The following is a 26623-nucleotide window of genomic DNA, read 5'->3' on the forward strand; positions in this document are numbered from 1 at the left end:
ACATCTCACAAAATAGGGAATATTGACAAGAATCTAGTGATCAGTTTTATAACTGAATTTGGCTTTCATACTTCACATATCCAATCAATTGTCAAGTCTTGTCATTTTTATCTCCATAACATCTATCCTATCTTTCTCTACTTACACAGTTCCCACCTTATTAAAAGCCCTTACTACCTTTAACCTAAATTATTCAATGGCCTCCTAATTAGTTTCTATGCTTTTTCCTTCAAAATGCAGCTCAAGCACTCCCTTCTGCATACAGCATTTTTTCCTTTTCCCTAAATTCTTATTGATTGATTGGTTTTTATTCTATCCAGTAGGCAATAGGAAATCAAAGAATTTATTAAAAATTTGGACTGGTGACATGTCAGATTTGTTCTTTAGGAAATTCACTTTGGTGCCTGTGTGAAGGATGATTTGAAGTGGGGAGAGATTTGTGTTAGGGAGTTGAATTAGAAGGGTATTATAATAGTCCATAGGAGGTGATGAACAAGGATAGAGGCTATGTGGGAGGAGAGAAATAGATGGATGTTGTAAAAATAATAAATGATAAAATTTACAACGAATGAAGGGAGAGAAGAGAGTCAAGAATAATACCTGGGTTGAGAATTTGAATGGCCAGAAGAATAGTGGCACCTTTGCCAATAACAGGGAAGGTTGGGAGTTATCTGGGGAACAGATAACAAATTCTGTTTTGGACATGGTACATTTGAGATGCTTCCTGAGTATTCAGTACGAAATATACACTGAGTGGCTGATGGTACAGAACAAGATTTGAACTGGATAGGAAGATCTAGGAGTTATCTGCATAAAGGGGGTATTATTAAGTTCAAAGGACCCAATGAGGTCAGTGAGTGAGAGGGTGTAAAAAAAAAGGGCCCAGGGTGGTGTACCCCCTCTATTAATAGGCATGGAATGGATGCAGCAAAGGAGGCTGAGAAGAAAAAGAGAATCAGGAGAGCAATGTCAGGAAATCCGGAAAGAGGTCAGTAGTATTAAGTGCTGTTAAACTACTGTGCAAGAAAAATAAGATTTTTTAAAAAGCCATTAGATTTGACAAGAGATCATTGGTAATTTTGAAGAAAGTCATTTTAGTTAAGTGACAAGAGGTCATATAAATCCAATTTTCAAGAGCTGAAAAGTGAAAGGCAGCAGAAATTAGAAGAGATGGGAACTCTGAAGTAAATGCTTGCCAAAAATCGCTATACAACTAATGAAATGGGGCAGAAACATTTTATGAAAGTATCAATAAGCTAAGTCCTACTTTGGTCATCCCAAACGACCTTGATGTATTCAGAGGAGATACCATGCTGAAGGCACAACCAATTCAGCAGTTTTGAAGATTTAGCATTTTGTTATATAGAATTAAGATAAACTAAACCACAATTGAGCTCTATGGTGTTTATTTTGTTTATTGAGCACTTACTGCATAGTAAATTATAACTCATGCTCATAATTTCCTGTGTCCCTAGTGCACAATCTTTAAAATAATCTATACTCAATTTAAGATGCAATAAATTTTAAACGTATCCATAGGATTTAGAGCAAGACTTTTGTGGATCACATCTAATTTCAATCTCCTAATTTTTTTTAAATTAAGAAAATTCATATTTTAGAAGGATTCAGTTGATTCTTTCAGAAGCAGGATTTGGTATCCAACTTTTCTTGGGTCCCAAGTGCCATGCTATTTTTCACCATATCTAACTTTTTTTTAAAGAAGTTATTAAAACCTAAGTATGTTATCTCCATTATGTCAAAAGTTAGACTTAACATTCTAATTGTGTAGACAACCTAATTTATCTAAAAAAAATGTTGTTCCATAATGGTAAATAAGAAAGGCACTTCTATTAAATTTTCAGAAATCAGTTCTCTTAATACTACAGGCAGTTTATAATTTCAGTTGCTTCTAATCCTTGTGTCAGTCTGTAGGCTTTTGGTACTTACATTTAGGATAAAATAGTCACACTGGTGATAAGCAAAACCTAGGTCGTCTGACACCAAATCCAGCATTCTTTTTGTACCTTCTTGCCTCCAAATTATTTTGCTTCTCAGTCTTAAGCCTGAGATGGTGTCTTGATTGATAGTCCAATACAGAAAATTTGTCCTTTTCCTTTTAGGCACAGGAGCACCATCTAGTGGCAAGCAGAATAACTAAATCAATGAATACCTGCCTTTCATTACTACAGTATACCTCAAATATTTATTTAACAATGGGACACAGATAATTCTATTGGGGTGGATTGTATGGAGAGGACAGGATTTTTAAAATATTCTAAAGGAAACAAAGGAGCAGTTTAACAATCTTTTTTATATGCATGATCTTCAGAAAGTACACGAAATTATAGGATTTTTTATTAATTCAAGAGATAGTTTAACTTGAAAGCTTAAAGTATAGCATAGTTAGAGGGAGGAAAGATTTTTTTGTCTGACATGTTCCTAAGAAGTCTGGGGGGATGGATGGCAGATATGTTTTTAATATGGTTTAAAGAGAGTCATGTTTTGGGTCCTCTCCCCGCCCCCCGTAAAAGCTGAATTCATTTTGCTTTTAAGGCCTTAGGGCACAGTATCCAAATCATTCCAATTTGCCAAGAAAATATACAGTGGTGTCAAACATGAATGAAAAATAACTGAATTTAGTTGTACATTTTGCAGTATTAAGTTTGAGTTCAAGAATACTATAGAATTGCTGAGATTTTTGTTTGACAGAACAACTTTTCTAATTTTGCACAAAAATGAAAACAGAGTACTAATGGCTCTGGTTTTCCCATTCGGGAAATCATTCTGAAGATCCCCTTCTCTGATCCTGATAGCTTTTTCCCCCCTTCCTTTCTTATTTTTCAGCAGCGTCAGCCTTTATACCAGAAAGCTGGCGGGTACAATGGGAAAAAAGCAAAACAAGAAGAAAGTGGAAGAAGTACTAGAAGAAGAAGAAGAAGAATATGTGGTGGAAAAAGTCCTTGACCGGCGAGTGGTGAAAGGCAAAGTGGAGTATCTGCTGAAGTGGAAAGGCTTCTCCGAGTAAGCTGTCGATTGAATACTTACTATGTTCAGGGCATTGTGCTCGATGCTGTTGGGATAAAATGAGTTCGTCTTGCCTTCAAGGAACTTATGATCTATTAGAGGAGATAAGAGGTATCTAAATAACTATAATGGTAGAATGTTGTCTTCTGGGGAACAGTTTATGGGTAGAAAATATTTCCACATAACTCCAAATCAGAAACAAAATTGTTTATGAGAGATTAGCTTTCTTCTTGGTCCAGTTTGTTGTGGGATAAGGTACTGGCCAATTGATGATTCAACAATTAACCTGACAGCAGCCCTGTTAGTTCAATTACAGTAAGTTTGGCTAGAAAAATTGACTTTTGGTGCTCTGGTTTCAGTGAGGACAACACATGGGAACCAGAGGAGAACCTGGATTGCCCTGACCTCATTGCTGAGTTTTTACAATCACAGAAAACAGCCCATGAGACGGACAAAACAGAGGGAGGCAAACGCAAAGCTGATTCAGATAATGAAGATAGGGGGGAAGAAAGTAAGCCAAAAAAGAAGAAAGAGGAGGTAAGACTGGAAAAAGGAATTCTTCCTTAGCCCAGATTCACACTTCTTTCAGTACAACATAAAAATAATTGAGACTGGGACTTTGGAGTTCACTTCTTATCTCAGTAAGCTCTTACATAGCAAACAAAAGTTGAGTGTTATGATCTATAAACTAGCTAATCTAATGTTTAGAGAGCTACTTTGCTGAGAAAACCATATTTCTACTCAACCATTATTCGAGAAAGAAAGAAAGAAAGAAGCAAAGTTCGACTATTCTCACCTTGATGGTGCAATCTCTTAATTGGTTTATATCCCATAGGGCAGAAATTCCCAATGTTTTCAGTTATAAGCCATTTTTAAAAGGTTCAGATTTTTTCTTGTTCAAATATTCCAAAGCAGTTATTCTCAAGGATAAAAAGAGGCAGATATAGAGTATACTTATATACTTATAGAGTAAAAAATCATAGATTTTATACTATGCACAAACTAATAAGAAATTCACTTTTTTTCTGTAGAAAAGTGGCCACTTTTAGAATTGGCAAGGCATAGGTGATTTAAAACATAGCAGAATTTAGAACCAAAGCAGACTTCTGAACACAAAGTTCACATATTTTTCTGTACTTATGATCTTTCAGTCAGAAAAGCCCCGAGGCTTTGCCCGAGGTTTGGAGCCTGAAAGGATTATCGGTGCTACAGATTCCAGTGGGGAATTGATGTTCCTGATGAAATGGTGAGTTTGTCATTGTCCCTGGATGGGGTTGTGGAGGGTGGGAAAGTGATGGCTGTTCTGCCCATCTGCCAGAGAAAAAGAGCTGGACCTCCCAGAGAGCTTTCACTTCCCGGAAGGAGAAAGACAATTAGAGTGAAAATAATATGGGAAAGAATTTCACTCCACTGCTATAAAAATTCAGGAAAAGATTTGATCTCTTCTACTATTTCCAAATAGAAATTGAATTGACCCCAGGAAGAGCTTCTGTTAGCTAATTCTTCAGTATTTGTAGTGAGCCTATGTGATTTTTTTTTACTGAAATAGTTCCATATCCTTCCAGTTGATACAAAAGGGAATCCTGCAATTCCTTTTAATTTTCCACAAAGCATCTAAAATAAAGCAAAAGTTATTTTAATAGTTGGATGATTGCTCAGAATTCTTGATAATTGCTCTCTTTCAATTTAAAATATTCCTATTTAAAATTCTCTTAAAGAATTTCTCATTTTAAAAAAATGAAGCTGATCTTTTGTATTTTTAAAAATGAGTAGCTAGAGTAGGTGGTTTGCAGTCAGTCCAGTCCTTTAGAATCAGAACAGCTTCAAAAGCCCATCCTCTGAGACTTTATCATCATTAAACTAATAACTTCCTAAGGTTTCTACTGATTCCTTTACTTTAGAACTGTGGTTCTTCTATATCAGATTTACTTGCTGTCTTGGGAAGGGAGGGAGAAAGAAAAATTTCTAAGTCAAATCTTACAAAAATGAATGTTAAACTATCTTTTCATTAATTGGGAAATAATAAACTACTGTTAACTGCAAAAATAATAAAAACAAACTGTGGGTCTTCTACTTTCCTTCAATGATAGAAGTCTTTAGTTTAAATCAAACTTTGGCAGAACCGTGGTAGTAAAATCTTCTAAAATTATTTTTAACATCCAAACAATATATGGATAATTAAAAAAAAAAAAAAAAAAAGCTTCCAATGTTTCAGTGTTTCTTTCAGCATAGTTTGAGAAACATTTTTTTTTAAACATCTTAGATACCTTGTGAGTGGCATTTGAAGTCTGTCACAGCTGCTATTTCTTATTCCTATGTGGGATTACCAGATTGGTAGACTTTTAGCAAAATTCTTAGATTGACACTATCCCCAAAGCTCAATTATCTTAGTCTCTGATAGCATGTAGTAAGATCTGAATTAAACTATGATCTGTGGAGCCTGTGTTGCTGTGGGATGGACAGTTAATATTCTCCCTGCTTCTATCATGAGACATTACTAATGCCCTAAAGATATTATTTCCTATAATTGTATCCCAAAAGACCTTAGAAATTATATATGGACATGCTACTATCAATTAGGAATGTTATTGTCAAGGATAAACTATCAAAAAGAAAATTCAGATTCATGATGAAAGTTAGGAGGAAAAGTAAAATGTCGTATTAACTCTGGTTTAAAAAAAAAAAAGCATGAGACCTCATCTTTATTTGGAATCAAGTTGGTCCTGGGATTTCAGCTTTTATCAATAGTAATCTGACCCCCAAAATCAGATCTCTACTAGACAAAAAACATCTCATTCTGTAACGTTACCTGACCATAAGTCATCAGCAAACTCTGCTTGGACCATGCTGTTCACCCTGGGGAAATAAGTTTGCTATTCACTGCCTCCCAGTGCAACTTGGTCTTGATGGGCTTTGCTTTATTTCTGCAGGAAAAATTCTGATGAAGCTGACCTAGTCCCTGCCAAGGAAGCCAACATCAAGTGCCCCCAAGTGGTCATCTCCTTCTATGAGGAGAGGCTGACGTGGCATTCTTACCCTTCAGAGGATGATGACAAGAAAGATGACAAAAATTAATTCCATCATGTGCCAGCCTCTGTGTCCCTCAGACTGTGGATTTGAAGTGGGAAGGGTAGAAGGAGTTCTGCTTGTCTTGACATCATAGAAGGGGCTTGAGAAGATGTCCTTTGAAGAGCCAGTATGATTCCTGGCCCTGCAGCAGCATCCCAAGGGCTTTAGGCAGTTCTGTGCTGTATACTTTGCAGACTTGTCCCAGTGGAGGGAAAAAATGTTTGGGGCAGCCCATTCTTCACTTTGCTGAGAGGAGAAGCAAAGGCCCTCCCATGAAGAACACCTTGTGGAGCAAGTGTGGGGTCGAACAAAGAGATAAGATACTGCAGCTCTTCAAAGAGCATCTCCACAACCCACAGCCGCCTTCCCAATAGTGTTAACTCTGCATTTTTACCACGTAGCATGTGTGTAGTTTTTGGCTATTACTGGTGTATCATTTGGAGGGGGTGGGGGAAGGGATAAAGGGATTGAGTAGGGTCATTTTTTTGTTAAAATGGGGGAGGGGGACAGGGGGAAGTGAACTGACAATAATCCAGTTCCATGTCCAGAAACTTAATTTTTTTAAATGGTCATTGGCAACATAAATGAGGACTGTGAGAGACTGTACAAAGCTGTGAATGTCTAAAACCTATAAGCCAAGGTATGCTCTGTCTGAAATTAGTGCTATCTCCCAAAAACTACTCCAAACTGATTTGGAGATGGAATTCTAGACATTAGAGGCTGGGGTCGGGAGGGGGACTTGAAGGGAGAGAAGAGAAGCACAGATAGGCCAGTCTGTTGTTAAAGGTGCTAATTCTTGAAATTGAACTGAAAATCCTACAACCTCCCAGTCTCTTCCAACTGAGTTGTTTTAAATCTCAGCTTGCCTATCCAGCCAATGATATGTGGGGGTAGAGGATGACAGGGCCCATAGTCTTAGGGGTAGATAACTCTTGGAGCCTCTGGTTTTTTGTGTTTGTTTGGTTTTTTTTTTTTTTTTTTTTTTTTTTTTTTTTTTTTTTTTTTTGAACTCCGAAACCATTTGTGGTGGTGTTCTAACACTGACAGCACAAGTTTAATCAGATCAACACAAGGGTTGAATGATTTAGAAAGCCTCAGGAAAAGAATGAACTTTTACCCTGGGCATTGGTTCTTTTTTTAAAAAACGTGGTTAAAATGGAATTTTAAAAATCCTGGGAATTACCCAGTCCCTGAAATAATTCTTGTCTTGAATCATGAGACCCACCATTTCCTCATGTCACCTAGGGTGGGCTATATCCTAGAATGTCATTGTAAAAAGAAAAAGTCTTTTTTTTAAAGCATGTTTTTAAGTTTCTGTGAAAATTTTAAGATGTAAACTTGTTGGATTTGAACTTCATACCAAGCTCTGTCAGTTTTTGTCTTAATAAAAATTTAGATTTATAATCCCTGGTTTTCTGTCTTGACTCTAAACCTCCTGTTGCCAAGAACTTTGGTCTGGGAACTTTCAACTTGTTGGTAGCCTGATAACAAAGGATCTAGGACTGGTCCACCTGACAGCTAGATGAGCCCTGGAGGATTTGGGGTGAGTTAGATAACAGATGATTCCTAAATCATCTACTTCAGTTGTGTTTCTGGGACTAGAAGTACTTTTTAAACCTAGATAAATATTATTAGTACCAGCACAGTTCATATATTCCTTGCTAACTATAAAGAAGTTTCGAATATAGCTTAGGAAACCTTTCAGGATGTTTTTAGGTGTACCAGGGATCTTAAAATGTAGAAATCCTAAAGGCCCATCAGTACCTTCCCTGCATCTGAGCACTACTGAAAATGCCAAGAATTTAATGGGCACTAGTTTGTCTGTCTGTCTTGATTCTGACAATCCTTGACAGACCCCAACTCATTTTCACAAATATCATATCCTGAGTTATTAATTCACAAATCTTAAAACTGTTGAGACTTGGCCCCATTTTTAACGTCTCTCACTTTAGTTCATCATCACTGGAAAGATGAACTGTAAAATTCCATTGAAATCAATCAGCATTCTTGCCTGTAAGTAATTGAGGCAGTATTAATTTACAGGACTATTTTAAAGGAAATCTATTATTTGGAGGCCTTTATTCTAAAAGTTTGGAATAGCATATGACTAGAATTGTTCCTTCATACCTGAAGTATTCAGAGCACTAAATGTAATCACTACTATTATTTTCTCAATTATATCATGAGACAGATTTTTTTTTTGGTTCAGCTCCAATTGACTCCTGGGATATTAATGGATGTAACAGTGGTGATTTGTGCTATATCAAAGATAAGCCTTCCTGTGCAGAAGTCTGGGTTTGTCTTTGTTAGTGTGTCTGATTTAGAGAAATACATGGTACTGGCAGAAGTATTTATGAGCAATAGTAGGGAAAATAAGAGCTTCAGGTATCATCTCAGGATTTTGCCAAGCAGTTCCATTCCCCTTTGCAGTTGGGGCAACTTGCTGCTTATTAAGATGAGAAGATAGAATTCAGAATTCTAGACCAGAAATCCCTTTCTTGGAAGTTCTACGCCTTTGGGGAAAAGTTACTAAGAGCCTTCAGAAAGAATTTTAAGGGTGTTAAAGCCTGGGAGTTGTAACCATTAACATTCAGTTGCTAGAACTTGTGCTAGGAATAGAAAAGCCATCCTGCCCTCTTCTACTGCTCTAGCCCATCTGGACTAAAATAAGGACATTATTGGATCAGATCCTTAGTAAATGAACCAACTTCACCAATGCATTTAACAGCAAAAGTCCATTATCATTCGCTAGTGGTTCCCCATTGTGATCCAGGGAAAGTGTATGTAGAGAGTGAAAAGGAATCTTACTTGGCCTGTCAACATCCATCATTAGTTAGTTGGTAGATTAGACAAGATCGGAGCCAGTTCAGACATGGTGTCTAACATTTAAATTTTCTTTGTGGGAAATCTGATTTTTTAAGATTTCAACCTACAGGTCATGTCTTCATCTTAGAGATGCTGCTTTGCTGGCTTCATGCTGAATGGACTGCAGATGTGCTAAAAGGAAATGAAATCTGAAACAACCCCCCCTTGCTGAAACACACAGAAAGCAAGGCCCAAGCACCTTAAGCAAAGAAGGATGACTCAATTCCAAGAGCAAGGTCAGAAAGTGGTAGTGCTTGAGGTTCTAAGTTTAGAACATGTGAAGAACAATTAAGCTTTTATAAAGATCTTGCTTTTTATCTTATAGAAATATATTATTTTAAAATTTATGTTAAATAGCTTGTGTTAAACTCCCAACAGCAGAACAAGGTTTATCTTGTGACCTGGTTAATTTAATGGTATGTGTTTGAGAGCCTGAACCAAAGCTATTATTTACTCTAAAATACTAATTGACTTTAACCCAACTTGTTTGTTCTTGGCATAGCGTCTATTTAGCTTGGACAACTCTAGGTCCTAGTTCCGAAAGGATGGCTGATTTTGTAAGTCTCTCTACTCCGTCTTGAATTGGGGATTGAAAAGTTCAAGTTACTAGTGTTCATTTAATTGTTTAAAATCCAAAAGCACAATTCAGCTTCTCAAATATTTATCCTTAATCATCGTAAGCTTTTGCTTTCCTAAAGAGGTGAAAATAGCATCTGGAAAGAAAGTGAATTTGTAGCCTTTTTCAATTTAAGATGGCCTGGAACTAATTACATTTTAGTGCTGGTTGTAACTCTGTACACTCGCTTACCCTGATTATGTTAACTCCACTTAGCAAGAGCACTGAACTATCTGGTTGGACTTTATTCCTCCCCGATAACATATAAAGTAACATTTATTTCCCAATTATGCTTTGACATTATTCTTTGAATTTGTGTCCCACTCTACCCTTATTTCCACACTCCTTGTTCAGTTTTGACCTAAGGGGCTAAAGAGAAGTGATGAAGTATAAGTGATGTGATTGAAGAGCTAAAGGCAAAATTATCAAACAATGGAATATTCCAAGTGATAAGTATCTGGGAATAGAAAAAAAAATTATCTGTCAAGGAGACAATGCTGGCCTAGTTTAAAATTGCTAGAAGACTTCTAGCATTGGTTAAAGACAGGGTTTTTCTCTTAGAAAGAGAAGGCTTTTTATAAACTTTAGGTTTAAAGTCTAGCTTGAGAAGTAACTACTGACCATGTATAACATAATGCAAAGAACCCAGATAGTCCCATCTCCATGTTCCTCATAGCAAGCTATGAGGTAAGAGAAGATTTGTGTTCCTTTGTGGAGAACACTTGCTCTAATTGGCTGCCAAATGAAGCCAAAATGCAAAAATGTCTGTAGTAGTTGGTCATTGGGTCAAAAGATCTAGGGGCCAACCAGGGTAGAGCTGAGCTCTGGTTGAAGCAGCCTTCCACTGACTTAGTTGTTGTAAATGCCCCAGTAATGACAGTTCAGCTTTAATCTAAAGAAGGAAGACAGCCAACACAGAATAGATCCAATCTCTTTCCAAATTGCTCTTTCTTACCTGATACTTCTTTCGTAATAACCACCAAAGCTGCTTCACTGAGATATCATCTTCACATTTAATTGTCGAGTAAAATTCCAGGTCACTAATTTTTTAAACTTACATGTGAAAGAGAGGTCTAGTTTTAGACTTTGGTGATTGACAAGCTAGCCATGACCAATCATTATCTGAGAATTCTTTATTTTCCAGATGTGCCAGGCCCTAGTTTGCCAGAATATATGATAGCAATTAAAGTCTATAAATGCCAATTCCGAATCTGTAACACTCGAAGTCTGTGACATCAGCAAAAAAGTCAGACTTTTTGGTAGGGTTAACCGTCTTCCACCTCAGATAAATGGAATGATATTAAAAATGTACATTTCTCAGGAAGAGCTGGGGGTGAGGAATGGCCATTACCCATCTATCAAAGGGTGTGCCAGCATAGCTGACTGGCAGAGAGAATCTTAAATACCTGTTACATAGAGCAGTGACAAAAAAATGAGCGTATGTGTGTATTAGAAGGGAGGGACTCAAACTGTTATTTTTGTGATTTGAACGTACCAAATGGCCTAATCTAAGTTTAAGGTCATTTAAAAAAATACTCATTTCTCTGATATTGCTTTGAGGTATTTGGAAATAACAGTGCAATAACACAAAGGAGGCAGTTGTGCATGAAAAGATCACTACAGTTGGAGTCTGAGTCTTGGGTTCAAGTGCAGGATCCAGATTGTCTAAGCACATCAGCCTAAGTAAGTACATAGTCACAGCCTATCTTCCACCCCCCCAAGCCAAAAGACAAGGATAAATGTAATTAATTCAAATATTTGAACACTCTGGAAACCATCCATCTCAAATGCTAGCAAGTTTACTTAAAAACAATTGTCTTCCATTCCACAGGCTCAAACTTGTCCATTTCCTTCTAATTCATACTATCCCAAATAGCCACAAGATAGTGTGAGATCACCCCTTCTTTACATTTTAGGCCTCAACATTAGGCATCTCTTTAAAAAGTCAACAAACCTTTTTTTCCAGCTTGGTGGCATTTATTTCAGACAGTCCCCTCCCCCAGCATCATAAGCCCTCGTTTCAGCCATGCTGCAATGTTGGGCTTTACAGCACAAGGTGGCTCTCGGGTTTTTATTACCATAGGGCAAGAATGCACTGTAATTATCCTGCAGGCAGAGGCCACTGGAGCAAATTACACACAGCACAAGGTCAGGCATAAAAATACAAGTCATAGCAGGTGAAGAGACAGGAAGCAAGGGCCAGGTATCAGGGCCTAGCCTGGGCTCCCTAAGAATAACACTTCAATCAGGCCAGCACTGTGTAGAGGTGGCCAAAAGTGAATTTTTAATCCTTTCCTCTTCATCATAACAGGGACCAGCTGACACAGGCTGGAAAAGAGACCCTCCTCCCCAAACATAGCTCACCTGCACAATACATGAAAGGTTAAAAAAATATAGTTAAGATTTTTCTTTAAAAAAAAAAAATCAACAAACAAACAAACAAAAAAACACTCTCCTCCCCATTCTGCTTTCTCTAGTTATCAGTTCAGGTTTGGCTGCAGCCACACAAATGGCTGACTAGCTAAGGGCCCTTTACTGCAGTTTCACTGTAGCTGGGACCCTTGCTCCCCAAAAATTAAACTCAAAGGGGAAAAAAATTGCACTTGAGTGAGTGAATCAGCCATTTTATTATAGTTTATTTTATTTTGTCATGTGCTCACAGCATCTCTCTCTCTCTCCTCTCTCCCTGGCAGGTCACAGAGATAAATTAAAAATAAAACCTAAGAAGAAAATAATTTAAGTATTTTCCAAGCTTATTCCTTTCTGTTCCTGCTACTTATCGAGACCTCCAGATGGAGGGGGGGAAATCAGTGCTCCCACCTCCATCCCCCAGATCTCTTCTACTGGTTCAGAAACTGAAACTTCTTATAGGAACCCAGCCGTGAGGTGATCTTAGCTGCAAACTAAATTCAAGACAAAAACAAAAATGGGTGCCTCAGGTACTACTGGGACCCTCAAGTCTCAGCCGCATGTGGATGTTTCCCCTTCCTGCCTTTTACCAGGTCCCATGTTGCCCTTGTTGAGCTGAGGCATCTAGAAAAAACCATCCGTGCCCTAAAGTGGGATGGTGCTCTAGGCCCCCACCAAACTCACTATACATTTCTCCAGAAAGAAATCCAAAAAAGACAGACTGACCTCAGGCCAGAGGAGAAAAATCCCAAGTGTTCACACAGTCACACGGAGTCTTTATGGCAAAGAGAACATCTAGCAGCTTTGAATATTGGGGCATCTCCCTTTTACTCAACACAAACACTCTAAACCCTAGAAGTAAAAACAGGGCTCAAGCCCTAAAAAATCAAAGCGCAAGAAAGAAATTCTGAGAAATCCTAACAGAGGCCTAGTTTTTCAGTGACAAGCCCAGTTGTTGGGAGGGAGAGAGGGAGGGATGAAAGAATGGGCTACTCCCCAACATTGTGCTGAATACTGGTTGGAGATTGCCACAGAAGCTTCTCCTCCTACTTCTCCCTAAGGTGGCGGTTGGGGGCCTCTCCTCTTTCTAAAAGGAGGAGGAAACAACTCCCAGACCCGGGAGGTCCCCCCCCAAGAAACTCTTAAAACAACAAAGTGCTTCAACCAGTGGGGAGTGGGGATGGAAAGAGTACAGCATTCACATGCAGGCTGCAGTGGGAATGGTGCAGTTTTGGAGCTGGCTAGGGAGGAGTTGAGGGTGGGGGCAGTGAGTGCCACATGCTTGGTGGGTGGGGGAAATATGTGGCCTAATGGCTCTTTCCACCCTTTGCCCTGCTAACTCTTCCCTTTGACCCCAAAACCCTCCTAAGGTATTTGGCATAGGGTCTCAATAGCGCCTAAGTGACTAAAAAAAAAAAATCGGGGTGGAGGGAGGCTCTAGGAGTTCCCTCCAAGAATGCTGATGTACATGGAATTTTAAAGAGTTAATAGGGGACCCCTCCCCCAACCCACTTTGTAAAGTGACAGTCACCCCCTCTTCCCCAGAGTGAAATAGGTAGGGTTTACTCACATAGAAGACCAAGACTCAGTCACAAAAACCCATAGTCTGGAATTCCAGCTTAGGTTTTCCCCCATGGTTTTCTTCCCGCTTTGATTTTTTGGGGTGTTTTACCTTTATCCAAAAATCAGACTCTTTCCTTCACTCCTTCTTTCACAAGGTTCTTCCTTTATCACCCACAATGGCACTCACCTTTCAGCTTCTTCCCACCCCCAGCAATGCTATCTCCATCCCTGCCCTCCAAAAACAATGGGTGTGGGTGGGCTTCTCTCCCCCCCGCCCCAGGAGCCCCAAAATGCCCTCAGCCCCCACTGTGGAGGTGAAGGAGGGGAAAGGGCCAGGGCGAGCAGAGCCAAACAGTGGAGGGCCCGCCCATCTTCCTGTACACTGACCGGCAGTTGTCATGTCTGAGAAGATATATTGGATAAGAGGCATCAAAGTTCCTCCAGCACTTCCAGGCACAGCCTTTCTCCAGTTTCTATCAGAGTGAGCTTTGTCCCCCTCCTCTCCAGGCAGGCTCACTTCCTCCTATCTTTCTGCTTCCTTTCCTGGCGCCTGGCCTGCTGGTCAGCCAGTGTGCGGGGTATTAAGATGACACTGCCATCCCCAGCATACTGCAGGGCATATTGCGTGGGGGAGTAGGGCTGCCCATTCTCGTCCCGCAGCCGCCCAAAGACCTCCTGGTAGAGACTCTGCACTTTCTGCTTCATCTGGCGCAGGGACTTGAGGAACTCCACCTTTTCCCTGAGCAGCTTGGACTTGTCCCGCTGCAGGTCCTCCACATCCCGCTCGAGGTTAAGGATGGTATCTAGTTTCCGTTTACGACAATTCTGAGCTGCCATCTTGTTTTTGCCTCGGCGCCTGATATCTCGGATAAGACTCAACTGGGCCTCGCTCAGCTGGTACTTGGATAGCAGCTCATTGAACTCCTCCACTGGCAGGTTAATAATCTTGTCATTCGTGAAGGGGATCTTCATGGCTCGGGCCCGGTGTTCATCCCGGCTCATCTGCTTGTCCAAGAAGTCAGCCTGCTTCTCTCTACTGCCCTTCTTAAGGGACCCGGGGAGTTGTGGGTCTGAGGTATCCAGGGCACCAGGGGCCATGTTGTAGGTATGATTGTGCCCCACATGCTCCAGGAAGGGTAAGTAGGAGAGCTGGGAGGGGTCCTGATAACTCATGCGACAGAACTTGGTATATTCAGGTTGGTAACCCACAGCCCCCTCAGTCTCTTCTAAATCCAGATTCTCAGAATCAGAGCTGTAGCCCACAGCACCTTCCTCTGAAAAGGAGGAAGAGGCAGAGGAGGAGGCAGAGGAGGAGGCAGAAGAGCTGCCTTCTGAGCTGCTCAGAGAGGCAGGGCTATGGCTCGAGTCCAGGGAAAGTCCCGAGTCAGAGTCAAACTCCTCCTCGAGCTGCGAGGCCTGCACCGGGTTAAAACCTTCCTCAATGGCCAAGTCCATCAAGCTGATCTCATCCAACATGGCTTCATCCAACAGGCCGCCCAAAGGATCAGGCAGCTCAGGACCGGCAGTCTCATTGGCTGTGCTGTTGAGCTGAGGAGGAAAAAAGATCCCTGTCAGATTAGTGGAACCGAAAGTGGAATTGAGGCTGGTGGAGTTATTGGGGGCCAACTGGAGCAGGGTGGATCCACTAGCCACAGGAAGGCTCTCGATCTCTGGGCTAAAGAGTGAGAAATCCTGGGCGCAGCTCCCCAGGGACGCCTGATGCAGGCTGACATTCTGGTTGATGGGAGTGCTGGGAGCGAGGCTGTAATTGGTGCTCAGGGAGTCTCCAGATGTGGTACTGTAGAGGATTTCATTTGTTGCTGTGTTCACTTCCATAGCCTAAAAGTTGAGAAAAATGCTGGTCAGTTTGGCGAGATCTTTCCCTGGCATGGGGAGGAGGAAAGGCAGAAAAGTCTAAAGCACAGGCAGAACAAGATCTGTAGATCACATTGAAAACAGGATTTAAGAACAGTGATGGCTAACCATTTTTATAAACATTCTCAGGTTTGCAAAACACTTTACATGACATTTCATTTGAGTCTCAAAACCCCATTGTGAAGAAACATGATGTTATATAACCTGTCTGTCTATATTTTATCATCCATAAAAATGGGAATAATGATAATAATGCCTCCAGGACTGTAATGAGGATAAAACAAGATTTTTAAAAGCACTTTATATATACTAGCTATTATTCATTTTAAGGATAAGAGTTCAAATATTTTGAGGCAACTCCAGGTCCTCATGAGTCCAAATTCTAGCTGTGAATTGTACAGTTCTGTTCCATTAAGAGGCAAAATGTTTCCTAAGGTCCTAAGTCCCTGCCTTTAGTCAAAACTGAATCATATTTTGGCCAGGCTTCCCTCTACTTAGAGGATGCAAAAGACCACAAGTCTTGATCTCCATCTCTACCACATGCCCAGTCTTCTAGTTGAAAAGTTATCTAAACCAAGAAAGAACAGGGCACACTCTAGGAGAAAAAAGAGAATCTTACGCTGAGTAAGGAAGGTACTGGCTTTAATATTGAAAACTTGCGAGTTTAATTTCAATATCCATATCTCCACATTGGAGACAATGGACAAAGAGAAAAGTACCCATTTCCCTTCTCAGTATACAATTAGCAGAACATGCTTCACCCCCACCCCTATCCCGACCCCCCCACCCCACCCCACTGGGGCTATTATTGCTCAGTATGTTCATCTATTCCTACCTGCATTTCCATGATTGACATGAGGTCTTGCCACTGCTGTTCCAGATCAAAAGGAGATTCTGTCTCTGTCAGAAGTGGGGACAGGAGACTGTTCTGAATAACTGAAGACTCACTCTCAGTAGGCACAGCTTCTGTTATACTGGAAACATCTGAAGCTGGAAACTGGGGACAAAAATACAAGCTTTCATTGGAGGAAAAGGAGAAAAACAGCCCTATTCTGAAGCCCAGCCTCAGCTCTTTGTGGGGAGATATCTCCCCACAAAGTACTGCTTAATTCTTACTTCCTGCCTCTGAATCAATCCCCAGCAACTCTAGGGCATACGGATGGGTACAGTGACTGACCCAGAGTATTATGCTCTGTAGGAAGGTTAGCCAATGCAGAGGGCATCCCCCTGAATTCTGCTCACCTCAGACTCCTCCCCTTTGGGGAAGGTAGCTTCCAGCAGCCTAAGGCACTCCTCCAAAGACAGGGCTGTCTGGTCCTCCCCACCAGGCACCTAAGGCAGAAAGTCTGACTGAAGTGGGCCAAGGCTAAAAGCCTTCCCCCAACAGATCTGAAGGGGGAGGGAGAGAAGTGATTCATGCTGTACCATAACTAGATCTGGATTAGAACAGGACCACAGTCATTTTCAAAGTGATTTCTCTAGAGGAGGAACCCAGGGCAAGAAGTCTGCTAAGCCTGGTTAGGGTGAGCTACTTGAAAGCCTTCCCCTGATTTGATTCTCTTTTTTACTACTCCCAATCCCACAGGACTTACAAAGCAGCCAATACATTAATAAGTTCATCCTGAGGGTGGGAAACAAATGGGAAGAGGATGACAATGAAGTGTGTGAGCTCTTACCTGTGCAGGGAAGCTTTCCCCGGTCTCTCCATCCACTAGCAGGTTTCGAGCCAGGGCCTCAGTTCCCTCATCTGGCCAGCTGTCCCCACATTCCCCCCCATCTTTCAGCTCCTTGTCCACTTCACTTTCTTTCTGGCGATGGCTATAGTCAAATATCTCTCTCCCCGCACCCAGATCAATGTCCTGTCGCCAAAGGATGTCAATCAGATCAATGTCCTGTAAGATAGACCAGATCTCAGTTCTCAGGTCCCCTAGGATCCCTGTCCTACACCTTAGAAGCCAGGTGTCTCCATAAATCCTGGCAAATAACAAGCACCATCCATCCCCACAACACCCCAACACCAACCTCCAGCACTAGGCACATTCCTTCCCATCAGGACAGTTTTATTTATTCCTGACTCTGCAATCAGACCCACCCAGGTAGCCAGCAGACTCAGCTGCTTATAATAATCCTGTCCTGGTGGGCTACAGGACTAAAAAACTCCCTGGCCAGGTGTACAGTCCTCACTACTGGGAAATCTCAATTTAGGGATAGATTATCTGTGGCTTTAAGGGCTCAGGAGGGCCAGCTCTTGGCCAGAGTAGACAAGGGCGGAATTGTCATGCAGAATTGCTTCTTAGTGGAGGAGCTTGCATCAGCCAGTGGTGCCATTGTCATTTGCATAAATGGGTGGGTTGGGCTGGAGAGGAAAATCCCTGCATTTCCAACCACCTGATGCAACAGAACAGACTGCCCCCCTTCTGAAGCCCCCCTCCCAACTTTCCTTCTGGCATACTTCTCCTAGCTGGCAGCAGGTAGATGAGGCTCTGAAACCTGCCTATGGTCTCTCAGCAGCTCCCCCCAAATCCTCACCAAAGCAGTACCAAGAAAACAGCTTCCATCCCAGGAGAGTCTTGGGGTGGAGTCAGGAGCTATACCCCCTGCCACCCACACACCCTTTCACAAAAGAAAACAGGTCCATTCCCAGTTCTGGAAAGACCATACTTCCTATAGTTACCACACCCCAGAATTTAACCCCCACTTATCCTTTCCACTCAAGGGCAGTCACATCTAAGTCCTTTTCAACATCTTCACAGAACACTCTTGTGTCTATCAAACCTCTCTCCCTTCCTTCTCTACCCAGGTGACTCTCAATCGCTGCAAATCCCTAGTATAGCAGCAATATCTTTATCTATATGACATGAAGCTTCTCTTCTCCCACCACCCCCCAAACGCCCCTTTCCTTTCCATTAGATTTAAAAATACTTGCCTTCCCACTTACTGGTTAACTCCCAGATACCCTGTAAACCAGAACTCTCAGACCCACCTTCTCCGAGGGTCCCAGGGGACCTTTCCCCCTCCATTCTCCACTCTGCCCCTCAAAACTTTCCTGTAGCATCTCTCCCTGTTTCAGTCTGTCCACACACACCAACCTGAGCAGAGGCCCTGGACCAAAGATCAGAGAGGGGCTGGGTTGCCCTGCCCTCAGACAACAAAGAGTTAAGAGACTGACTCTCTCTGGAATGGCCCCCACCATGGTGCATGCCGCGGTCCAGGCGGGTCATGGTCTGTGAAGTGCACCCCAGGACAGCTGGATCAGGGAACTGGACAAGGGATTGCGCTGAGCTCTCTGCATTCAGCAGACACACCAGAGTGGCAGAGTAGCCTTGTTTGCGGAGAGGCCCAAAGTGGGTACCCCACCAGTGCTAAAGCAACCTAGCCCAGTTCCCTTCCTTCATCCTTGAACTGCTCCCTCCCTCCTCAAGACCCCAGTTCTCTCCTCAGGTACCTGGTAGCCCCCACCCTGAGCTCACCGCGGAGGCTGCAGTGAGATGGGATTCCCACCCCATGCTGCGTGCTTGGGCTGCAGAGGAGAGGGACAACTCTCTCCTAGACCTATCATCCCCCAAAACCCCACACCCTGCTCATCCCTCTTTCCCCCCTTTACATCCCCCAAACTTGTTACCTAGGCTGCAGCAAGGAGCCAATCCCCCCCCCCCCCTCCCCCCCACCCAGCAGGTCACTGCTGAGGCTGCGGAAAGAGCCAATCCCCTCCCCCAGGCCAGCCGCTGGGCTGCGCAAAGAGCCAATCCCCTCCCACTCTAGTTACCTAGACTGCAATAGGAGCCAATCCCCTCCCCTAAATCTCTGCTGGAGATGCAGAGATCCAATCCCCTCCCAAAGCTGGTTACCTAGGCTTTGAGCTGGAACCAATCTCTGGGCCAGGACAGCTGAAGAAGCTGCAGCACGGACCCATCCCATCCCAGGGTCTCCTTGAGGAGATGCACCCAGGGGCTGGCGGCCCCACCCAGCCCGGCTAGTCAGCTGGGGTGGCGCAGTAAAGTCCTGGGGGAGGGAGATGCTGCTCCCCCTGCTGTCGCATCCTGCTTACCAAGTCCAGGCAGGGACATGCAGGCAGATTCTCTGAGGGCTATTCCCAGTTGCCATAAGTGTTCCTCTCCAGAAAATTTAAATTCTTCTCTCAAAGTGGAAACAGTTTTTCTATTCTTCCTGGAGATCTGGATTCACTATGTATCCAAACCCAAGGAAACTTTGGGCCCAAGTACCAATCCTAAACTGGAACCCTATAGGCCTAGACCCACTGGGAAATAGGCGGCTGGCTACCCTAAATAGGTCAGATCCAGTGGAAGGGAGTGGAAACTGTCTGCACATGTGCAGTGATGTCACAGGGATGGCAGGGCCTAGTCACATGCTAGCAGAGTATCAGCTGCCCCTATTACCAACACTTAGGGAGACAGGTGCCCGTAGGGATCCTAACCACAACCCTATGACCTCAGTCTTAACCCTTCTTTCATTTGGATTCTTCGCACTATTTCTCCTAATATAGCCCAGTAAGGAAAGCCCCTGGCACTCACCAAAATAATAACAAGTTAAACTCCTTGGATTGCTTTCTGAAGGAGGAAAATCCAACTCCCTTCCCCCTTCAGCTCCCTTTGTGCCTAAGGTCAGCAGAAACAGCATGTCCCAGGCTACTCATGGCCAGGCAAGAACTGTAAACAGCCCACCCCACCCCCCCAAACTCAGTCCCAGCCTCACCCCCTTGCTCTGGGCAGAATGCCAACTGTGAAGGGAATCCTATTCCTGTCTAGGGCTTTGGCTATAGCTGGCTATTGCACAGGCCTAACCATTAAGGGGAGTGGGGGCCTTGTAACTCTAACAAAAATACCATCTCCAGTAATGTAATCACATGTTCTAGGGCTGAGTATTTTTATCTTTCCTCCTTTCATCTCCAAAATGCTATAAAAATGTTAAAATCCACACTCACACCCCACCCCATCCCCCAGTATACCTTTATGCTAGTGCCTTACTCTCAAAAGAAGTAGTAAACTCTTCCAAAAAATATCAAGCACAGCCTTTCTGAGGGAAAAAAAAAAAAAAAAAAAAAAAGCTAAAGACCCAGAAAGAAATTCAGAAGCAGAGGCAAAGTCAGCCATATTTCAGCTTCTTTCACTATGGCATAAAATCTAAACACCAAGACTAGAGAAAAGAGCAAAACCTGAGGCCAGTAGAATACGCCATCTCCCATCTGGCCTATTCTGGGGAGCCACTTGCCATTCAACCCCCAAATCTCCTTTTCCACCTCTGATTTCAACAGGAGATGAGAATACCAAGCCTAGAGGTGAAAGGCAGGAGTCAACACAAGGGGCAGGCCCCTCCCAAAGCTGATCCCTCTCTTCCCCCCACCAGTCTCAGGAGAGGCCTGGGCAAAGGAACAGCAACACTTAGCTGCTCAGCCTTCTCCACTTCAGTTTCCAAGCAGCAAGCACAGTCATGTCCACCCTTTCGGGAAATTAGTTTGGGGGGTGGGGGAGATGCGGAGGAGAGAAGGGGGAAGAAGAAGACTAGGAGGTGTTTTACGGCAGAGTAATTTGCCAATGATGGAGTTGGGGGCACTAGGGGTTTTGCCCAAGAGCATAAGGCAGGCCCGGGCAAAGCAGAATGGGATGAAGACAGGGTACAGAGAAAACAGCACCACTAGGAACAAAAGAGACAGGGAGGAAGGAATATACAGGAAGAAAAAATGAGTAAGGAATGATTTCAAGAGGGGAAAAAAGGTTTAAAAATAGAGGATGAAGGAGACTCTGCTTCTTGGGCCTGTGCCCATATTGGCCCAATCTCTCTCTATAAGCAGACCCGTCTAGCTGGACTTCCAGGTCGGCCATATTCTCTCAGTATCTTTGAGTTAACAGCAAGAATAGGGCCTAGCACAGAGGCAAACGGCTAACTTGGATAAACTTAAGGGAGTCAAACTATTCTGCTTCCCCAAGATTCACCCCATTTTCTCAACAAGCCCAAAAGAATGCCCTTCACCCTCCCTTAAAGAGTCAGACAATTATGCCTTTTTCAGTCCCCTGGTCTGGGAAGTCAGCTCATAAAAGTCAAAAAAAAAAAAAATACTAAGTTCTATTTTTAGGGTGCTTTTTAAAAAAAAAAAAAAAAATCTGGTTGGGATATAGGAGAAAGAGAACAACTGCACCATTTTCTGTTCCAAATAATGTTATTGACCACAATAAGAAATAGCAATCTTCTGAACTAGTGCTAGACTTCTGCGGCAAAATGCAGTTTGATCTTTTACTCCCACCCTATTCCCTCTTTCTCTTAATTAGTCTTTTCAGAAGTGAGAGAGCAGCCTTCACCTGGCTGCCTAACTACTAAATCCGCTCATTGAATAAGCCAAAAAAAGCTAACTGCTCTAGACTCAGTAAATAAAAAAGAACAAATTGCCCATAGGGCATATGTATAATAGTGGGGAAGAAAGATCAGAAACTAGATTTGTTTCTTAGCAAAAGGTATTCAAGATAGGACAGCACAACGGAACAAGACTTCCTCTCCCCTTTGAAGTGTCCTACTGACAAAAAATAAATAAATAAATAAATCGCAGCACAAAACAGCACCTCCCAATACTGCAGGAGATGGGACAACTGCCCAACATGGGGTACCTAAGCAGCTTGTTGATCTTCATACCCAAATCACAAAATTCACCCCTATTTCCTGCCCAAGGTGCCTAAAAGTGAAGTCTTTTTTTGAAGTGGTCCAGTTTGTTAGAAGGAATGGAAATATGCCCATAACCCAAGTAACAGAAAGTCAACAAGCATTTATTTAGACAAACTATGTGCCACCTTACTAAGAGCTAGGAACACAAATACAAGCAAACAGTTCCTCCCTCCCCCTCAGGCCCAAACCACCCACAAATGGAGTTGCTTACCTCTTTGGTTAACTCTCCACTGACTGGAGGAGCCACAGCTCCAAGATCTTCCAACTCTTCCCCGAATCCCTGTTCAGCTTCACTTTCCCGTACCCCACTTTCTGAACCTGTCACATCCTGCAGGCCACTAGCACTATCCAGAGCAAGGCCTGAGCTGGGCTGACTGCCAGACACTGAGCCCTCAGGATCTCGATGGACCAGCCAGGCATTCACCTCTGTGGTAGGCACCTGAAACCTGTCCAGGGCCCTCACTTGATTAAGAAGCCGCCGGGTTGTGAAGTAATAGTCCAGATCTACGCTCTTGGGGTGGATCCCATAGCCGTCTAAGGTATTCCTCAGATTGTGGAACTGGGTCTGTGTGTAGGCAGAACTAGGCCCCAGGATGATTTCCCGGAGTGGAGAGAGTTGCGAGTTCAGGTAAGTATCCACGTCCAACCGCACCCCAATCAAGCTTAGTAGAATGGTGAACTGGAGGAGTCCTTCTGTTAAATATTTCTTCAGAGAAAGCATTGCTGAAGGACCAGAATGTTTATTCTTTTCAGTTTTTAAATCTTCCAGAATACAAATCAAGGCCACTGCTTCACTGCTTCAGGCAGTAAGTCCTACTCCTTAGTGCCAACCTTGTAGCTAACCCTGACAGGAACACAGGGTCAGAGCTCACCAACGCCCAGGACAGAAAGCCTTCTGAGTAAAGTCAAATCCAGGTTCCAGACCACATTCACTTTCATTTTCTCATCACCTCTCCTCTAAAAGTACAATTAATCCTAAGCCAGTCCCAACATCAAGAATCTCATGTGACTTACTGACCCCACAATCCACATACAGTCAATATCACCTTCCTCTCCTCACTCACTTTAGATGATTCCACTCGGCTGTTCTCAAGGACAGCTGATTTTTTTTTTCTCCCTTTCCTTTCTCCCCTTGAGTTTTATTTCTCGGTTGAAGATGTAAAAAAAAATCTTGAGTTGGAATGTCACTCTTCCTTGACACTTACCCAGGGGGAGGGAGGGGGTTTCCAAAAAAACCTAAAAATAGGAATTAGAAAGGCAAATATGATAAGACACCATACTTTACACACCAATGACCAAGGTAAAAAAATAAAAAATAAAAAATGTCAACAAATGTTGGATTAAAAAGAGTTTTTTACAGGAGAAAAATTACTTGAGAACACACCCATAGAAAATACTGCTTAAAAACAAACAAACAAAACAAAACAAAAAAAAACCCAGAATTTTTCTTTTAAATTATAATATTCACTGAATTAAACTTCCCAAAGAGATTGCTTTGGATACAGAAAACAGACAACACACAAAGCAACCAAAACACTTTGCATAAATATTGTCTGAATTCCCCTACACACTACCCAGATTCTATTTTTGGTTTGAGGAGTCAGTTTCCCATGTCTCAGGAAAGAAAGACCTCTGAACTACCTAATTGTCAGCATGGCTTGGTGGATGGAGCGTAGGACTTGGGAGTCAAAAAGATCTAGATTGAAATTCTACTCAGTCGCTAACTATGGTTCTCTGGGCAAATTACTCAATCTCTCGGTGCTTCAGGTTCCTTTTTCTGTAAAATGAGGGGAGTGGTCTCCACTAGCCTTTCCAGCTCCAAATATACTGTTCCTATCTCTTTCTGTAACAGTTGGACAGAAAAGATTAGCTTAGGTTTTTGATAATTTTTTCAAGATAATTGATTTCCTTTGTAGTCCTATGTATTTTATGTTTGAATTTAAAAATGTTATTCTGAAAGGGGCTTACCGGACTACTGAAGTGATTCATGATGCAAAAAAAGGATCTCCTATCATAGGAAGAACTGATAAACCTAGATAAGAGTTTGTAGATATATAGGCTATATACCACACCTATAGCAGAAAATATACCTTGGGATAGTTTCCCCTTCCTATCATTATGGAAAAGCCAAATGGAGACATAAGTGCATAATTATTCTCTGGACAGAATTTGCCTAAGCAGGTATAACTTTATATTCATCATAATATGGCTTTGGAATAAAAATAACATTAGTTAGTGTCCAGAGGAGTCAAGTTTCCGTTCCAAGTTGTCAAAAAAGTTGCAAATTCTTCATTCCTCGCACATTCCGAGCCAGGCTTTGTCAATTCCGTGCAGGGCATCCTGGCACAGAGTTGCCTGGATCACAGGGTTTAACTACTCTCCACCATCCTTTGGGGTAGGGAAGAAAGGGCATTCCACACATTCCTTCCAGCCACTATCACCTGGATTTCAGAGTAAACCTATACTCGCCGCTCGGTATTCTTGTTGCCACACAAGTTGATTAATAATCAGTCTGGGGCGAGACCCCAAACGTTCAGCAGTCAGTATGTGGACATCACACATGCAAACAAGTGCACGGACGTAGACGTATACCTACGCCCGAATCATAGATGCACGCACTCGTATTCACACATGCATTGCCACCCGTTTCCCCTTTAAGAACCCGGTGGGGCCCCAGTCCGGCCTCCGCAGCTGTCCTCCACCCCCACCCGGTCGGTCCTCCCAGGCCCAGCCCCGGGGACGGCGAGTCCCGATAGGGCCAGTCGCCGTTCCCCTTCTCGAAGCTAGGGCGACTCTGGGAAGGAACAAGTGCGGCCTTCCTGACCCCACCACCCCGACCCCACCCGAGCCGCCTAACCCTTCCCGGGCCGCCCCCTCACCTCGGGGCTTCGAGCCCCGGGCCCAGCCCTGCCTGCCTGGGCGAGGAAAAGGCCAATACCCACTGCTAGAGTCCGGTAGCCGCCGCCCCCAGAGCTCCGTAGGCCAGCGTCCCGGGCCTCGCCGCCGCCGGCCGGCCCTGCGCGCTCTGCCGCCGCCGCCGCCGCCGCTTCCCCTCTCCGTCCCACCTCCACCTCACTGCAAGACCCGCCCCCGCGGCAGCTCTAGCAACGACCCCACCAATCCACGTCCAGCTCACAGCCTCTTGACACCCCTTCGTCGAATATCAGCGCGATGGTCTGGAGCAGTGGGCCAATGGATGGGTGATCCCCTCGCCCCGCCCTAATTGACGTCTCGCACGGACCAATCGTTGTGCGGCTCCTCCTCGTGGTGTGGCCTCACCAATGACTGAGGGAAGACACCCAATTACCCAGGGCACGAACCCTCTCCCTCAGACTCAAGGGGCCTCGGAACTGGGCTGGGCTTGGAAACTTTGTACTGCGGCCTTTACGAGGCCTCAGGAGCGTTAGAAATTAAGTCCCTGCACGTGGGATAGGAAGGGGCGTCACCGCCGGGGCGCAGAGCCCCCCTCCCGGGAACCTGACCGTGACTTGCAGAAGCCCAGGGAGACGTGAGGGCGGGGTCCGAGAAGGAACCGAGGCGGAGCCGGAGGCACGTGTTCTGGGGCCCGTGACGCCGGCGCCACCATCTTGAGCCCGGGAACTGGAACCCCTCTCGTACGACCTTGGCTCTCTTCGTCCTTGCCTACGCTTTCCCCTGGCACCGTGGTTGACGCCCTAGTGGCCTGACATCACGAAGCGAGAATTTCCCCTTCTCTCCCGCCCTCGACCCCCGCGAGGTGACTGCCAGGACGAGTGCGAAGGGGCGGGGAGGCAGGTCTCGCCTGCCCTCGCCATCACTCTGCATCAGGGGTTCTCACGCTTCTGTTTTCAGTTTCGTGATCCTATTACAAATGATCGAGGCTCTCTCCAAAGCGTTTTTGTTTCTCTGGGTTATATTTCTAGACATTTACCCTATTGGAAATAAAAGCTATTTTTGAATTTGTAGACCCTCTAAAAGGGTTTCAGATCCCCAGGATTCTCCAGACCATACTTTGAGAACCCCTGCGACATGACCCCAGAGTCTCTTTTTCAGTCCTCCAGGAAAAGGCGGGACTTTGCGTGGTTTGGGTACTTCCCGTAGTGTTCCAGAACGTTCCTCAGAGGAATGGCGTCCCCTTCCCCCACCTTGCCAGTCTCATCCATAACTCGCCTCCAGTTGCTCCAGACATCTCTCTGCCCCTCTGTTCACCCTGGTGCCCCTGACCCTAAAACGTCTTCTCTTCCACCTCTGAGCCTGTGGTGCCACCTCCTCCAGTCATTGCAATAAGTGCCCTATTCTGTGCCAGGCACTGAGCGTACAAAGAAAGACAAAAAATAGTCCCTATTCTCCAGGAGACAGAATTAAAGCAAAATATGTGCAGAATAAATTTTTTTCCTTTTCTTTTTTTTTTTATTATTTTATTTTTATAGCTTTTTATTCACAAATTATATGCTTGGGTAATTTTTCAGCATTGACAATTGCAAATCCTTTTGTTTCAATTTTTCCCCTCCTTTTCCCCACCCTCTCCCCCAGATGGCAGGTAGACCAATA

The 26623-nt window shown here is 43.5% G+C and overlaps 2 protein-coding genes across 9 annotated transcripts in view; one reads left to right on the forward strand and one right to left on the reverse strand.

The window, feature by feature from the left end:
• The window catches only part of CBX1 (chromobox 1), a 37891-nt gene extending 31593 nt beyond the window's left edge, over positions 1–6298 (forward strand). For 3 of the 4 annotated variants that reach the window (XM_012548395.3, XM_031966112.1, XM_031966113.1), the window contains exons 2-5: positions 2845–3021; positions 3384–3561; positions 4176–4270; positions 5955–6298. In XM_012548395.3, the coding sequence (XP_012403849.1) occupies positions 2882–3021; positions 3384–3561; positions 4176–4270; positions 5955–6099 (558 nt within the window). In that variant the 5' untranslated portion in view covers positions 2845–2881 and the 3' untranslated portion in view covers positions 6100–6298. The remainder of the gene's footprint in view (positions 1–2844; positions 3022–3383; positions 3562–4175; positions 4271–5954) is intronic. The other variant, XM_003768333.4, reaches the window with a different exon arrangement.
• Positions 6299–6668: 370 nt separating this feature from the next.
• Positions 6669–25138, reverse strand: NFE2L1 (nuclear factor, erythroid 2 like 1). 5 transcript variants are annotated; one of them, XM_031966111.1, is made up of 6 exons: positions 25036–25138; positions 22305–23329; positions 17098–17313; positions 16664–16753; positions 16257–16418; positions 6669–15094 (listed from the first exon to the last, which is right to left on the reverse strand). In XM_031966111.1, exons 2-6 carry the CDS (start codon positions 22812–22814, stop codon positions 14060–14062), a joined length of 2013 nt encoding a protein of 670 aa, XP_031821971.1. In that variant the 5' UTR covers positions 22815–23329; positions 25036–25138; the 3' UTR covers positions 6669–14059. The 5 variants fall into 5 exon arrangements, with proteins under 5 accessions (XP_031821971.1, XP_031821967.1, XP_031821968.1 ...); XM_031966107.1 differs by having other exon boundaries at positions 6669–15385; XM_031966108.1 differs by lacking the exon at positions 25036–25138 and adding an exon at positions 24973–24991 and having other exon boundaries at positions 6669–15385.
• Positions 25139–26623: the final 1485 nt, after the last annotated feature.

This window comes from Sarcophilus harrisii, chromosome 4 (assembly GCF_902635505.1).
Source record: "Sarcophilus harrisii chromosome 4, mSarHar1.11, whole genome shotgun sequence".
NCBI classification, from domain to species: Eukaryota; Metazoa; Chordata; class Mammalia; order Dasyuromorphia; family Dasyuridae; genus Sarcophilus; species Sarcophilus harrisii.